This window comes from Colletotrichum graminicola, assembly GCF_000149035.1.
Source record: "Colletotrichum graminicola M1.001 genomic scaffold supercont1.65, whole genome shotgun sequence".
Lineage (NCBI taxonomy): Eukaryota > Fungi > Ascomycota > Sordariomycetes > Glomerellales > Glomerellaceae > Colletotrichum > Colletotrichum graminicola.
In genome coordinates, this window is record NW_007361069.1 from 30,160 (window position 1) to 45,286 (window position 15,127).

Consider the following 15,127-nt stretch of genomic DNA (forward strand, 5'->3'; position numbering starts at 1 on the left):
CCCCCCCCCACCGACTCTTCCTCCCACCCCAGTCTGCTTTTTCTGTTCTGGCCCGGTCTCGTCTTCCTCCACACTTGATACTTCCCACGAGGGGGCTTCTTTCTGCGTCGTCTTTCTGCTGTTTCTCATTTTCATCTTCTGTCCTGATACTCAGTGCCATCATCCGTACACATTCCGGTTCGGTACTCTTAATCGCAGACGCCCTGCGAAACGGAACAGAAACAGTTTTCCAGTTGCTGAGTCGGACGCCATCTTGACCGACTTATCGCCCCCATCTTTCCGCCCGCCTCCTTCTCTTTCTCCTTCATACAACCATCGCCGCCCCCTCGACCTCTCCCTTCCGTCCTTGCTTGGCCCCGCGTGTGTTCACTCCGCCTCCATCACCCTTCCGGCTTTGGTCTCGACTCCAACACCGACCTAATCTGCCTGCCTGCCTACGACGTCACACTCGACACCCTGCTGCTTGTTTGCATCACCCCCGAGCTGCTCCTCCCACTACACATATTCCCGAAACACTGTTGCTGCACCATTGCGTCGCAACTCCCACTGCTTCGCCCGCCAACAACATTTATCACTGTGTCGATAAGTGACTTCATCCATTTACCTGTTGGTCCGCTTAGGTGAGTTGATAGTGCTGTTTGGTGCATTTGTGCCCATTCCTGCCTCTCGTCTTCTCTTATCTGCTCTCATCACCATCCCCAAACATGTGCCTATTACCTGCATCCGTCCTGGCCATCTCGAGACACGCATCTGTGACGTCGGCTGTCCTGGCGCCTGGTGGCCAATGTGCTAGCCAGCTCTCTTCCTGGGACCGAACCGCATCGTCAGGCACCAGCTTTACCTGATGGGTAGTCTACCTCCCTACTTGCTGGTGCCTTGCTTTTGCTCGGCTGCTTGTCACTACAGTCGGCCCCCCCGTGCGCTTCTCAACAATGAGATCCGACCCTCAACCGCAGATATGGCCCTGGCTCGGGCCATCACTTTTGCCCGAAGAGTCTGGCATCACACAAGCAGCCCAGTTAGACAGACAAGTCCAGCTCGCTGTCGTCCTCCCCTGTTCCCATTTCACACCTACCGCCCGCCTTCCTTCCTTCTACCACCACATTGCGACACTCGGATTGAACATCTGCTAACTCGGCTTTCGCTCTTCGCAGTTGCCGCTTGCAATCTTTCTAATCGTAATACCGTCCCATTCCGTTGGAGAATAAAACGATGCTATGGCAGCTGTAATCGGTGACTTCGTCTCTGATCCCTCCCGTTTCCACACTATGATTGCCTCCTCCGGCATTTCGCACCAGCACTCGCACGATTCCCATTGTCGATCCGCCAGTCGATCGAGAGACGTGCCCGCCGCTCATCACTCCACGAGCCCAAGATACCAGCATTCTACCAGTACTCCACCTACGCGCCAGAAGCGGCCCGACTGGGACTCCGCCGCCGAGAAGCACGCACCACCTAGTGGAGGAGCGTCTCGCTTCCCTTCGCCCCCGTCCTCCTCATCGCCCACCCGAGCGAGGCCTCAGCATGCCGATAGCCCCGCATACATGGCGACCGACTCTCGCGACGCCGGCCATGCTGCTGCCACGTTGGCTACAGAGAAGGCCGCCTCGGCGCTGCCCCATCAGCAGCAGCAACCGTCGCCCGCGTCCGACGGCAACGGCGCAGCCGATGCCCCGGCCTCATACACCCTTTCCGACAGCTCGTCTCCTCGCCAGCAACCTCAAGGCCAAACTATCCATATACGCGATCTGGCCCATATTCAAAGTCTTGCCAAGGCAGACCTTTTATCGGGTAACGGACCCGGCATACTCAACGATCCGCCTCTGCAAGCGATGAAGTACGAGATCAGTGCCATGCCCATTGGCGACATCATTGAGATGGTTGCTGCGTTGCTCACTAAGATCACAACTACCAATGACTTGCAACATGACGCCATGCAGCGTAATGTCGCGCACCAGCAACAAGCAAACCAGAACAACGAGTCGGGCAACGGTTCGCAGATGAGCCCTTTGAGCACCTCGGTGCTGGCATTCCACGGCAAGAACATTCCCGCCATCACCATTCTCAGCTACCTGTCCCGCATTCACAAGTACTGCCCCACCACGTACGAGGTCTTCCTGAGCTTGCTGGTATACTTTGACCGCATGACGGAACGCGTCAACGAAATGGTCGTCAAGCATGAGGAGGCACGGAGAAGTTCGATTTCACAGCCAACACCCAAGTCGCAGCCGGCCGACGTCCACATGCGAGACGAGGACGACGACGACGACGACGAGGACCTTGCCGACGACGACGACATGGACGAGAAGAGTACAAAGCCGAGTGAGAGTACCGGAAGCATCGCGCCCCAGCCAACTACTCCGGGCGCCCCGGCGACGTACTTTGTGGTCGATAGCTTCAACATCCACCGACTGGTTATTGCGGGAGTGACATGTGCGAGCAAATTCTTCTCGGACGTCTTCTACACCAACTCCAGATATGCTAAGGTTTGTCGACCAGGCCTTTTTTTTTTTTTTTTTAGGAGCAATCGTCATTGACATGGTAACTTTAGGTTGGCGGACTCCCATTGGCGGAACTGAACCATCTCGAGCTCCAGTTTCTCCTATTGAACGATTTCCGGCTTGCAGTCCCTGTTGAGGACCTTGAGGCATACGGTACCATGCTGGTGGAGTTCTATGCACGAGAGGTGGTGGCTCAAAGGTCACGTCCTACAGCCGGCGGCGATTCCTAAGGCACTTTCTTATTTGCAATATTACGAGATTGATACCCTGATATACACCAAGTCTTGGGGATGGCCTGCTGGAGCTTTCGATTCTGGCTTCGAGCAGCAACGATTCGAACACGCTGGTCGCGCGTTGCGCCCGGGATTGTAAGAACGTCGGTCAACTTTCGAGCGGCAAGGTGCCACAGTTTCGATCTAGTGTTTTCATCTATTACGGATGACGCGGGCCTGTCTTTGATCGATTGCGATGCAGGACTGCGTTAGACGAGCTTTGTTTGACCGAAGGACGAGTAGCTGCATGATTTTTCATGAGAATTGATACCCGGATAGAAGTGTCGGGTCGATTGCAGAGAGAGGGGGAGAGACAGAGAGAGAGTTTTACCTATGGGAAATATAGCGGTGCAATACGCGGCGGGTTCGGCGTGTGGGAGGGCGACTTTATCCATGTGCCGAGTCCGCTGCGGTTATGGCTTTTGCGCGCATGTACGGGACGACTTATCCACAAGAGTGAAGAGAGGGGAGCGCAGGTATATTGACGCGGGCCGGGTCTGGATCAGGTTACACTTACACGTCGCGTTACGTTCTAGACTTTGTTGCGCATGCATGATTGGGACGAGGCGTTCGGTGTTCCGAGATTGACATAGATGGCGAGCATAATGATATGTCCCGAGTGCGCGATTTCAATCTGCTGGCGCGTTGGTCGTTTGTATGAAAGTGATGGGAGCGGCGGCGTGGTGATGATGGACGGATTGACAAGAGAATGAAGATCCGTTTCCGTCCCTGGGACGCTGAGATCCGATGCCTCCTCCACGGTATGACGTTGTGAAGCTCTCGGGGAGGTTTAAATTGCAGTGCATTTTTCGGCCCCCAACATTGCATCAGTGGGGTGGGCGCCAACTTGCATCCGTCACAGTGGTAGGTAACTTGCCGGTGCCATTGACTGACGGGATGGACCGGGGGGAGGGGATGGGACGCCGAGGGCGGCTTTCCGCTGCTATGCGGAACCCCCTCCCCACATTGGCCCTGGCTGGGCGACGCACATGGGACTCACAACGAAGGGAACCGTGTACTCGATATAGCTTTTTAATCGTTCATTCGCTTGGTGTTGCGAGAGGGGGGGCTTTTGTATATGGTGTTCAGAACGCAGAGTTTCGTGGGATTCCCCCACAGGCCCTCGAATGATGGATCATAGACATGTCGTGTCTTGCTCATTCTCCCGTGATTCCCAATCCCCGGTAGCTCCCCTGTTTATCTCGCCCAGCTCGGACCCTGACGCCCCACCCGGCCAGGCAAAAGGCGAATGACGTCGGCACAATCCCTCACGTCCGCCGTTACTCCGTAACCTCGGGCATGTGGCAGACCACCTCGATGTTGTTTCCCGAGGGGTCGATGACAAAGGCCCCGTAGTAGTTGGGGTGGTACTGTGGCCGCAGCCCCGGCGCCCCGTTGTCCTTGGCTCCGGCGGCCATGGCGGCCTTGTGGAACTCGTCGACAGCTTTGCGGTCTGCGGTCGCCACCCCCGTCGTGTCAGCAGGCATCACGTCTGTTCAGGCCGCTTCTGGGCAGAAGGAGTGAGAGAAGGGAAGAGAAAATGGGTGAAAAGGAAAGGGAAAAAAAGAAGAGTATGAAAACTTACTCTCGGCCTTGAAGCCCAAGTGAAGCGGAATGTTGGCCTTGTCAGCGTTGTGGGAAGCGATCCAGAAGTCGGGGCGGTGGACACCGAGGCCGCATGCGTACTCGTTGGGCTCGACGAACTTTTGGAAGCCGACTGGGGCCAGGACGGTGAGGTACCAGTCGACCGTCTCCTTGTAGATGGAGGCGGGGACAAAGAGGCCGACGTGGTCGATGGACATGTTTGGCGGTGGGATGCTGGGGCGCCTCCTGACTGGTCTTATTTTCTTCTTTGATTTCTGTCTTTTTTGGGGGGAGGAACCAGCTGGCCTACGAGGATGGCTGGCAGATTGCTGGAATTGGACTTGAAGTCGGCTCCCCTGGTGATCTTGTCAGATATTCGGAAGAAACGGATCAAAGAGAGAGGGGGTTCGCGGGGTATTTGATATCGCGTCGGTCAGCAGTAGTGGGAAGTTCCGTCAGGGAGGGGAAGAAGGCGCGAAAGAGGCGCGACAACACGTGCATTGGGGGCTGCGAACAAGGATTGACGCATGCAGCTCCGTTTTGGCCTTTTTGGTTTGCTTGGAATGTGCCTTCTTCGAGTTGATAAGCAAGCAGCAGCCGCCTGATACATTCTGCAATATGGGGGATCATGCAGGGAGGTAGCGAATGAAGCTAGCCAATTCGCAAATGTCCATCGGATTCTGAATCTAAGAAGGATCATAGGACCATGCCCCTGATCACCCCTCGGCCAGACTCGGTTTCAATCCTCGGGCTCTGGTTTTTACGGGAATCCTTCGAAAGGACATGTCTTGTTTATTGGGGCCGCAAGTTGCAATACTCGGGTCCCTGGCTGCCATTGTGCAACGGTATGTCGTGTCATGGCCCGCCGCTGCTCTTTGTTTTCGCCATTGCCGCGCATTTCAAACCCTCGCCCAAATGCTATGGTTTAGCCGGAACCTAACCAGAGCGACAAGCCCCGATGCCGCCAATGACAATGACCCAGCATAGAACATGGCAGGACGGTACGCTTGGAGACCGTTATCCGCGCCCCCGTATGCCTCCAGGAGGTAACCAGCAATCGGTGCACCCTTGACGACCCCATTAGCTTCCCTGGCCTTCGTCGGGGCAAAACGGGACTCACCATGAGATATCCTCCTGCCCAGCCGGTAACGATCATGCTCATCGCAACCGACACCCTCGCAGATCCGAACACGTTCCCTACCACCGTGGGCATGGTTGAGAAGAAACCGCCATTGGAGATACCGTTGACCACAACGAAAACGATCATGGGGCTCAGCGTCGTCGACGCAGGCCAGATGGCCAACATGCTAATGGCCGACAACGCTAGCGAAGCCAACAGGACGTTGAGTGCACCAAAAGCATCGCAAAGGGTGCCGCAACAGATGCGCCCAACGGCTGAGGAGAAGTTGAAGGCCGCAAGCAGGCCTGCGCCCGTCGATGAGGAGAAACCGATGGACTTGGAGTACAAAGGGAGGAAGAAGGGCGGGACGAAGAGGGGGAATGTGCCGACCGCGCCAGCGAGGAAGACGATGAGAAAAGTGAAGGATTTGAAGAGACGCCTGTGGACTGGTGAGTTGCTGCACTTGTGGAGCGGAGGGAAGGCGCGAGATAGCTGTGAGGGCCTACCATTCAACGAAGCCGGAGCCCCGAACAGGAACACGCTCTTTGATAAGCCAAGCGGCCGGAAGCCCTGTGGCCAAGGTGACCAGGGCGAGAACACGGTACGCCCATGCCGGGCCCAGTCGGTTGAGGAGAGCGTCCAAGGCAAAGCTGTTTACTGCGCCGCCGAAACCGCCGCCGGCGAACACGATGCCGTTCGCCAGGCCACGCTTGCGGCTAAAGTATTGTGCTGGCATCACGGTGACAACCTTGGTTTGTCAGTGGTTTTCGTACCGGGAAAAAAAGAAGCATGCGGTCAACGGTCGACACTCACTGAGAAACACAAACTATATGACCAGTTAGTGCAGGGAAGCCACGTCACGAAGTCATGGTGGGCTGGACTCACCTTGTGCCCAAGCCCGTAATAATGCCGCTCGTCGCGAACAAAGCACCGACGTTGGTCACTGCAAAACTGCTGAGAAGCTCACTGACGCCCAACAGCGTGATGCCCACCAACCCCGTGTTGCGCGGGCCGATCCGTCTCATGACGCGCGAGTTGACAATGGCCAAGGCCGAGATCAAGACGGTGGCGAGGGAGCCTACAAAGGAGAGCACGGCGGGGGTCCCGAGGCCATCTTCGATGAGGGCACTCTGGATGACGCCCCACGAGTAGGTGGTGCCGATAATCCACCAAGCGATGACGAAGCAGCCCGTCACGACGACCCAGCCGTAACCGCCCTCGGGCACGGCAGTGTCGGCCTCGCGCGAGGCACGGAGGATGGGGTCGTCGTCATCCGCTGCTGGCTGGGTTGACGGAATGGGGTATTGTTTTAGGGTATTTTGGGCCGGGAGGGGACGGAGCTCAATACCGGAGGTTGAGGCCGAGGCCATGGCGGAAGCCGTCGTTGTCGTTGTGGCCATGGTGTGGTAAGAAAACGGTTCGGTACGGCGGCGTCTCGTTGAGTGTTCGAACAGCCTCCCATGTTCAAAGCAATCAATGAAGAATTGTTAGTGCTTATATATGCCCATGTCCATTGCGCCCTTCCGTCGACAAGGCACCGCTAGCACTCGGCTCGGCGGAAGAATTCGGGGTTTCTTAGGCGTGTCTCACACTCAGCAGTTAATCTCCGGCGTTACTTGTGCCACGGGCCGACCATGGGTCAATGTCACGAGGTCGCCGGGGACCGGTCGGTACCGCACCCAGCACGGAGGACGGACTGACACTTGCGGGGAAGATGGCACGGCGGATAGCGCACGGCGGACGGCAGGGTTCGTCGCCAATCAGAGTCAAATGACGTTGCATCCCCCCCTCCCCCCCCCCCCCCCCCCCCCCAACAAAGCAGCCTTCCGCTCGGAAAGTGACAATGGAGGAAAGGACACAGAGAATCCCTGCCGGACACGACAGAAGCGGGAGCTAAGGAAAGCCAACCAACCGTCAGAGCTTACTGGGAACAACAACTTCCTCGAGCTTTGAGAAATCCGATGAGGGAAGGTGCCCCCTTCCAGCGCCGAGGAAAGGGCGTCGAGTTGTACTTGCTTATCATACCTTCTAGTGCAAGGAAGGTACATATACATACACGATGGTGCCCCATAGTCGATGTGAGATGACAGAAGCTTGACCCAGACGCGCCGCGCTATTGCATAGAGCCAGCCTATTGTATCCGTACATGGTATCTATATCGCCCTCTCAGCCACTATCAAAGCTGAAATAGTGTACTTATCTGTCCATCTTTGTCATGTCGGGTGGAATTGAGGCCCCCGGGTCTCCTCATCCGAGCATGTCGCATTCCGTCTTGGCATCGGCAGGCCCGCTTAGGAAGAAGGCACACTCTTTACGGAGTGCCTCTCTCTCCTTCGCCATACGATTAATGTCCTCGATACGGACACAGCGGCAGGAAGGCAGGTAGGCAGGTCTCACCGAGTCCATGCTTTCCTTCTCTCTCCTGGAATCGAGTCGAAGGTGGCCTCGCCTCGTTCCATCTTGCCTCGTGACTACCTAGCTTGTCTAGGTACTTACCTATGGCACCGCCCGTCCTCTTTCCGGTCCGATGTGTTTCTTGGCATCATAGGACGGACGCCTGAGTGGAAGGAAGGAAGAAAGGAAAAGAGAGGGGCTTGGAGACGAGGAAGGTGCATTGACGCAGACAAGCGGAAAGATGCTGCCGTTGGTTTCTTGGCAGAAGGTGAAAAAAGGTGGTGTTTTCCTTAGTCATCACCAAGTCGTCGTAATGCTTTCCCAAAATTTTCCACTAGTGTGGAACCCCTTCCAGGCTCTCCAGTTCACTGGTTGCGCTATGCTGCGCAGTTGCTGCTCTTCCATGTACTGCTGCTGCTGCTGCTGCTGCTGCTGCTGCCGCCAAACTGCTGCCAAACTGCTTGCTGGTTGTTCTGTCTGGCCTCGCTTCTCCCTCCGCTCCTTCCCCCCCCCCCCCCTCCCTTCTTCAGCCCCTCCCCCCCCAAAAACAATTCCCCAAGACCAATTCTCCTTCCAAGACCCGTCAAAGATCCAAGACTTTCCTCTCCCCCCCTTCCCAAGACTTTCAACCGCCGCGCGTCTGTCTCTCGATCCATCCCATCATAGTGGCCCTTGTGTCCGTCCCTTCCTCCCTCCCTCTCTCGCTCTCTCTCTCCCACTCGGCTTCGTTCAAGCCACGACAACTCGTCCTGCCGGAATTCAAAATTCCATTTTGATTTGGGAAAATCTGTTGTTTGTCGGACGTACCTATCGCCCGGTTCGAACCTTGCGTAGCTCCCTCGGTTCTTCCCATTCCTAAGGGTTTCAGTATTCCTACCTACTCCAATTAACAAAAATGGACGACGCCGAGAAGCAAAGCCCCAGGATCCTAGTTCTCGATGGAGGCCTCGGCACCTCGCTCGAGGATAAATATGGTATCGGGTTCGAGTCCGCCACCACCCCTCTCTGGTCAACTCACCTCCTTGTTGACGGCCAGGATACCTTGCTTGCCTGTCAGAAAGATTTCGGCAATGTGCCGGTCGACATTATCCTTACTGCCACTTACCAATTGTCTATCGACGGCTTCGCCAACACCCGCACTGCCAAGTATCCCAATGGTATCGACTGCGCCGCCATCCGCAACTTTATCCAGGACGCCATCCGCATTGCCCATGAAGCCGGACGTGCGCACGGTACCAAGACGGCTCTCAGCATCGGTCCCTATGGCGCCTGTATGATTCCAGGACAAGAGTATAGCGGCGCCTATGACTCCGACCACGACTCGCTCGAGAAGCTGCGTGACTGGCATCTGGAGCGTCTGCAGCTGTTCAAAGACGCCGGTGCTTTTTCCTCCCCCGTCGCTTATGTTGCAGTTGAGACCATCCCCCGCTCCGACGAAATCAAGGCTGTGAGGCAAGCCCTCGACAGAATCGGCCTCTTTGCTACCGAGAATCCCCTCCCCTTCTGGATCGCCACCCTCTTCCCGCGTCAGGACAACTGTCTGCCCGACGGCTCCTCTGTCAAGGAGGCCGTGACGGCCATGCTGGGCCCTGACGTCGCCATGAGCCGGCCCTGGGGCATCGGCATCAACTGCACCAAGGTATGGAAACTCGAGTCCCTGATCAAGAGCTACGAATCGGCCGTCCAGGAACTCATCCAGGAGGGTGCCATCGCCGAGGCCCCGGCCCTCGTCCTCTACCCGGATGGCACTAATGGTGAAGTCTACAACACGGCCACTCAGAAATGGGAACTTCCTGGAGGATCACATCACCCTGTCACGTCGTGGGAGGCCCAACTCTCCCAGGTTGTTGCTGGCGCCCAGTCTCGAGGATTGTGGAACCAGATTGTTGTGGGCGGATGCTGCAAAGCAAGCCATTCTGATATTGCCCGGCTCCGGGCCGCGGTGGAGGGCCTATCTCGTTGAAGGACACAGAGAGGGGGGAAAGAAAAAGGGGGGGGTGATTATTCCCGAAACCGGGTCCGGCCCGGGGACCCTACCGAGTATTCCCGGCCCCGAGACCGACCGACCACATCCGAGTTGGTTGTACCGCACCATGCATTATTACCCCCATACACCATGCTCCGATGGAAAGAAACCCCCTTCAAAGAAAAACCCATCTATCCGGTGGTATCGCCGCCCAATGCAAAAAGAGGGGACCCTCCCTCTGTTGGCCAGTGTGGCCGAGCCAAACTCAAGAATAAAAGAAGAGGGGAAAAGCCATTCATGTCATGTCATTATCCGGGTTTCCTTGTCATCATTTTTTCCAGCTTTTTCTCGTTGCAATCGCCTGCGCCTTCCAGTCGTCGAAGCGTTTTTGTCTCTTTTGCTGTTCTTTTTCGTTCCAGGCCGCGATCGGCTGTATGGGCAACCTGTCGAGCATCTCGTCCAGGTCAAAGTAGCGTCGCGGCTCGCCGTTTACGCGGATCTCGATGCTCCCGATTCCTTCGTACAGGATGGCGCCGAAGTCGGCCCAGTCTCTGTACATGGACAAGAGACCGCCAATCTGACAGCACATGAAGAAAGCAAGCTTCTCGGCTGGTATGAGACTCTCCTTGCCTTCGGGCGGACGGGGCCAAGTAATGCCTCGGCGCTCACGTTTCTCTGCATCCATGACCATGGTGGTAAATCTTTCAAACATGTCATGCGCAGGTGGCCGCCGCGCACCGCCGGACACGAGACGGTCGTGCTTCTCCTCGGGCGGGGGCGGAACAACGTCTAGCACCAGCCTCTTGATGGTGAAGTTTGACGAGTCGGCGACGACACTGCTGAAGGCGGTCGGTCCGTATTGGAGGTACCCTGAGAGCATGGCGTAAAAGTTCCAGACAATGAATGGCGGGCCGCCGTCGCCGCCGCGAAACTGTTCCTCGTTTTTCCAGTCAGGATTGACGTCGGCGGGTGGATCGAAGATGCGGAACTGGACGTGGACGCTGTCGGCATGACGGGTGGATCTTGGCACGGCGAGCCAAGTCGGCCACAAGCCACATTCTTTAACATACATGACATCGAGACGACAGTGGGTTCCCTTTGAGGCGAGCAGCATCTTGGCCTCGTCGTGCAATTGGCGATTGACGAGGAGAATGGCGTTGTTGGGGGAGCCCGACGGCGGTGCGCGGATCTGCTTCTCTACCCAAATGTCGTGGCCATCAGAGAAGCCTTTGCCCTTGTACTCGCGCCTCTTACGGTCCTGGCTGACTGAGGGGTTAAGCGGGGGTGGGCGATCGGGTAGGAAGACGACCTCATCGAGTATGAGGTCGCGAATCTCCCTCGGGATAGTGAGCAATCCGACAGGCATAGCTGGTATTGCAAGTGGCGTGTGCAATGAACGAGAGAAATTGCACTGCACATGTAATCTGTGGAATGCACTGGGTGAGTGTCGCACAAAGGGGGGGGAGAGGGCAGGCAGGCAGGGTGGAGAGACTGCTGCAGTTGCTGCTGCAGTTGCTGCTGCTGCTGCTGCTGCTGCTGCTGTTTGGGACAGGCTGGCGGCCAAACAACAGACGACAAATGGGCGGACAGACAGCAGCAGTTGGATGGGTGGCAGCAACGGGCAGCGCTGACTATTACAGGAGCAGTGAAAAGGTGGGAGGGCGGGATTTTAGTCCGAAAAGCCAAACGGCATCAAAGCACCACAGAAAGTTGGGGTTTCGATTCGAGCTTCGAGTGAGGCGCAGCAGTGCAGCTTGCAGCGGCAGCGGAGTCGGCCCATTGACTAGCGACGTCATTCAACTGACAAGTGGACGAGGTTGTGTTGCCATCTGGGGAGGCGGAGGATTTGGCGGTAACAGAAAGCAGGAAGAAGAAACAAAAAGCGCAACAGCACAGGTGTTTATACAACAAGAGGTCAGGAAGAAGCCGGCGAGATGAAAGAGAGAGCCTGAGGGAAAATGGGATGAGCAGTTGGGCAGATGGAAGGGATCCCGCCGGTGCACAATGCCGCCATTCCATTCATCTGGGGGGGGGGGGGGGGGGTATATCGGATAAATGGCACCGCCAGTGTGCGCGCCACCGAAGAAACACAGGGGGGCGAAGGATTTAGACTTTTTTTTTCGCTTTTTTTCGTTTCTTTTTGACTGGATTCGAGGGCGGACACAATGGATGGGGGGTAGGATGGATGGGGGAATTGGGGGGGGGATGCACGCGCGTGTGTGTGTGTGCGCATGTGCCCGCGTGTCTGCGCTTGGGTGTTGGGTGCCGGTTTTGCTTGGAGACTGGTCTGGAACTCGAATTGCAATAGATGCCATGCTCATGCGAGAAGGACGACGACGACGACGAAGATGACGACGAGCACACGGTATTCGGCATTGACCGACGAGCTAGAGGACAAGAGCTGTGGCCAGTGGCGCAAAGCAACCAAGAGTTTCTTCTTCAAGGGTCTTCCGAAGTAACAATACTGGGAAGTAGTAGTAGTAGTAGTAGTAGTAGTAGTTCCAATAGTGAACTGTCTTCTCTCCCCTTTTCTCATCCTCGCCATTTGGACATGAAAGAAAAGCCGGGGTGCGCCTGCAGGCGTTTCTGCGGCGCCCACTTCCTCTGCCGTTTCTAGTAGGTGGTAAGAGAAGAAGAGAGGGCAAAAATGGACTAAAATTAGGCAAAGAGAGGACGACAAGCGAGTCTAGGCCAGCGCAGCTGGGGATGTAGTACAGTCGCCAGTGTCGAGAATCAACCAGCAGTGAAGACATCCCCGGGTCCCTGATCTGGCTGGAAAACGCGTGCCGTGTGTGTCGGTCAAGGCAGAGTGAGAGAGAGAGAGGTGAAGATTCGTGTCCGTCTTAAGGTGAGTGTGAAAGGGGTTGGAGTAGGGGGGGGCTGGTTCTGCCAGGACCTGCCTGTTTCTGACTATTTGGTATATCCATCCTCCTCTCGAGAACTCACTCACACACTCACTCACACACACACTCTCTCTCTCTCTCTCGGTCTCACGCGAGCTAGTCGATACGGATATGAAATGAAATCTGTCATTGCAGCTGTCATGCTACGGTGGGGGATGGATATCCTTGGAAGAGTGTTTTTTGTGTCCCACATACATCCAGAAAAAACGGTAGATGCCGCGGGAATTTCTGTCCACCTACTATATATCCGTACAGTACCATGTATCCGTAGTACCTAGGCACACGGGCGCGCGCATCTGCCTGCCACAAAGGACCAGGTCAATCGTGGAGAAAAGCGTTGATGCCACGCAGTGAAAGAGCAGGGGGGGAAGAGGGTGTGTGACGGGCAACATACTGGTAAAAAGGACCCCCCCCAGGACGAGTGCGAAAGCCAGGATAAGCCCAAGGTAGGAAAGCCTGGAGGCCGCCTGTTGGAACCTGCTATGCCTGCTAGGCCTGCTGTGCGCGTGATGGGATCGGCGCTAAGCCAGCGGCGTAGGGGGGGGGGAGCTAACTGTTCAGATCAGACTGGCGGTCGATTAACAGCGCATACGATGTAGTTTACGGAGTATCGAATCGAGCATCCAGGGCGAAGGAAAGCGTCTTTATTGGGCGCCTGGGTCTGGAATAAGCTCTGTCGACTCGGCTCGACTGCCCTGTTCGAGTTGCACAGCACAGCCCTCTGATGCCTCCCTCCCTTTACTCCCCCGGACATCAGGACGGCATTGAATTGCGGTGGGTTTTGGGGTTGATCGCTGGTCACCGAAAGAGGTAGACCGTTTTTTAGGGGGCATGCAGGTATATGCGAAGAAGTCGTTTCTGTGTTGATTTTCTTCCGAATAACCGAAAGCATCACCGAGCAGAGGGGGCGGTGGAAGGAAGTGGCAGTGGCAGTGGCAGTGTAAGTACGTTGGTGCAAGTCAGAGAGTAGAGTTTGCGGCCAATGGAGAGAGAGGGAGAGTGGGGGAAAGGGGTGTGTGTGAGGGAGAGGTCCCGATGCAGCACTGAACGCGTAGAAGCATAGGTTTCCTAAGGCAGACAGGCATACGGACAGACAGATACGGATAGACAGATCCGTCAAAGAAAACACCATGGACGCCAGAAGGAGAAAACAAGCCACAGTCCGGGCGTGCGCCGGTGGGAGCACATGGAATCAACGAGCGGCGATGCCGAATAGGCGGGATGGCTGGGAGACCGGAACAAGAGGCAACGCTTGGAGTTATCACGAGGCAACAACCGACATCAAAGGCGGTGAGTCGGTGAAGAGAGGAGGCAAGGGGATGATGCTCGGCTGGTGGGTGGGGGGGGGCAAAGTCTGAGTAGAATGCAGTTAGTCAGCTGGGCGGTTTCGAGGGTTTGGAGGGGAGAGAGAGCGAGTATCTCGCCGACTGACAAAGACACGACAACGACTGGACCTGCACCTGCACGATATGGCATGGACATGGCTGTTTGGATCGATCCGGCATGCGACTCGCGCTGCCTGTGCCAGATACAGCAAGCTCTTTATCCATACATGGTAGTGCCGTGTCCAGTGGCATGGTGAGAAGAGCCAGGAAAGCTCCGAAGGGATGGATGGCACACGGTAGCGGTAAACTAACTAACAATGGGGAGGGGCGGGGGGGTTGCATATCCCGGACAGCCCCGCTAACTACTTGCAGCAGTCCGAGAAGCACCCCTCTCTCTCTCTCTCTCTCCACATGGCAGCGGTGAAAGCACCTCTCTCGCGGTAGCAGCGAAGAAACACAGCAACAAAGGGCATTGTGAGGGGAGAGCGCGGGGAGGGGAATAGGTAGGAGGGGGAGGACTGAGACGAATAGGAAGATTGTGGTCACCCAACACCACCACCACCACCACCACCATCATCATCGTCCTTTCGTGCAAGAGTGACGGCGAGCGGACACAGACGATTGGGGGAAGGAAGATTCAAGAACCCTCCAGGCCCGAGACCTTTTGGTTGGTAGTTTCTCCAATCTTCTTGCAGGTCGGAGTCTGAAGCAGCTAGATCCTGGTGGCCTGGCTAGGGTGTAGAGAAAGAAAAAAGAGGGAAAGCGAGAGATAGAGACGCATGGATGCAACAGACCCGATTCAGGGCTGAGAGATGGGCAACGGTGGGAGATGGAGGACGTGTGGACGGTTACAGGTTAGAATCTCTCTCTCTCTCTCTCTCTCTCTCTCTCTCTCTGTGTGTGTGTGTGTGTGCGTGTATGTTTTGATCCGGGGTTGGACACACATGGGAGAGACCTTTATCTTCATCACAAGGACGGACCACCCAGCTGGGGTTAGGTCTCCAACTGCAACTTCCACAATACATCTCCACATTCACATTCTCACATCACCACCCCCCCCCC

At 56.2% G+C, this 15,127-nt stretch overlaps 5 protein-coding genes across 5 annotated transcripts; 2 read left to right on the forward strand and 3 right to left on the reverse strand.

Moving 5' to 3' along the window:
• Positions 1-1,217: 1,217 nt before the first annotated feature.
• GLRG_10673 (cyclin) lies at positions 1,218-2,731 on the forward strand (the record flags this gene model as incomplete). The annotated part of the gene is made up of 2 exons (XM_008101358.1): positions 1,218-2,486; positions 2,552-2,731. 2 exons carry the CDS (start codon positions 1,218-1,220, stop codon positions 2,729-2,731), a joined length of 1,449 nt encoding a protein of 482 aa, XP_008099549.1.
• A 1,322-nt stretch (positions 2,732-4,053) lies between these two features.
• Positions 4,054-4,575, reverse strand: GLRG_10674 (glyoxalase/bleomycin resistance protein/dioxygenase; the record flags this gene model as incomplete). The annotated part of the gene is made up of 2 exons (XM_008101359.1): positions 4,054-4,226; positions 4,359-4,575. 2 exons carry the CDS (start codon positions 4,573-4,575, stop codon positions 4,054-4,056), a joined length of 390 nt encoding a protein of 129 aa, XP_008099550.1.
• A 681-nt stretch (positions 4,576-5,256) lies between these two features.
• Positions 5,257-6,877, reverse strand: GLRG_10675 (major facilitator superfamily transporter; the record flags this gene model as incomplete). The annotated part of the gene is made up of 5 exons (XM_008101360.1): positions 5,257-5,424; positions 5,478-5,916; positions 5,984-6,225; positions 6,291-6,303; positions 6,363-6,877. 5 exons carry the CDS (start codon positions 6,875-6,877, stop codon positions 5,257-5,259), a joined length of 1,377 nt encoding a protein of 458 aa, XP_008099551.1.
• A 1,889-nt stretch (positions 6,878-8,766) lies between these two features.
• Positions 8,767-9,834, forward strand: GLRG_10676 (homocysteine S-methyltransferase; the record flags this gene model as incomplete). Its single annotated transcript, XM_008101361.1, has 1 exon — positions 8,767-9,834. One exon carries the CDS (start codon positions 8,767-8,769, stop codon positions 9,832-9,834), a length of 1,068 nt encoding a protein of 355 aa, XP_008099552.1.
• Positions 9,835-10,165: 331 nt separating this feature from the next.
• GLRG_10677 (uncharacterized protein) lies at positions 10,166-11,203 on the reverse strand (the record flags this gene model as incomplete). The annotated part of the gene is made up of 1 exon (XM_008101362.1): positions 10,166-11,203. One exon carries the CDS (start codon positions 11,201-11,203, stop codon positions 10,166-10,168), a length of 1,038 nt encoding a protein of 345 aa, XP_008099553.1.
• Between the last annotated feature and the right edge of the window lie 3,924 nt (positions 11,204-15,127).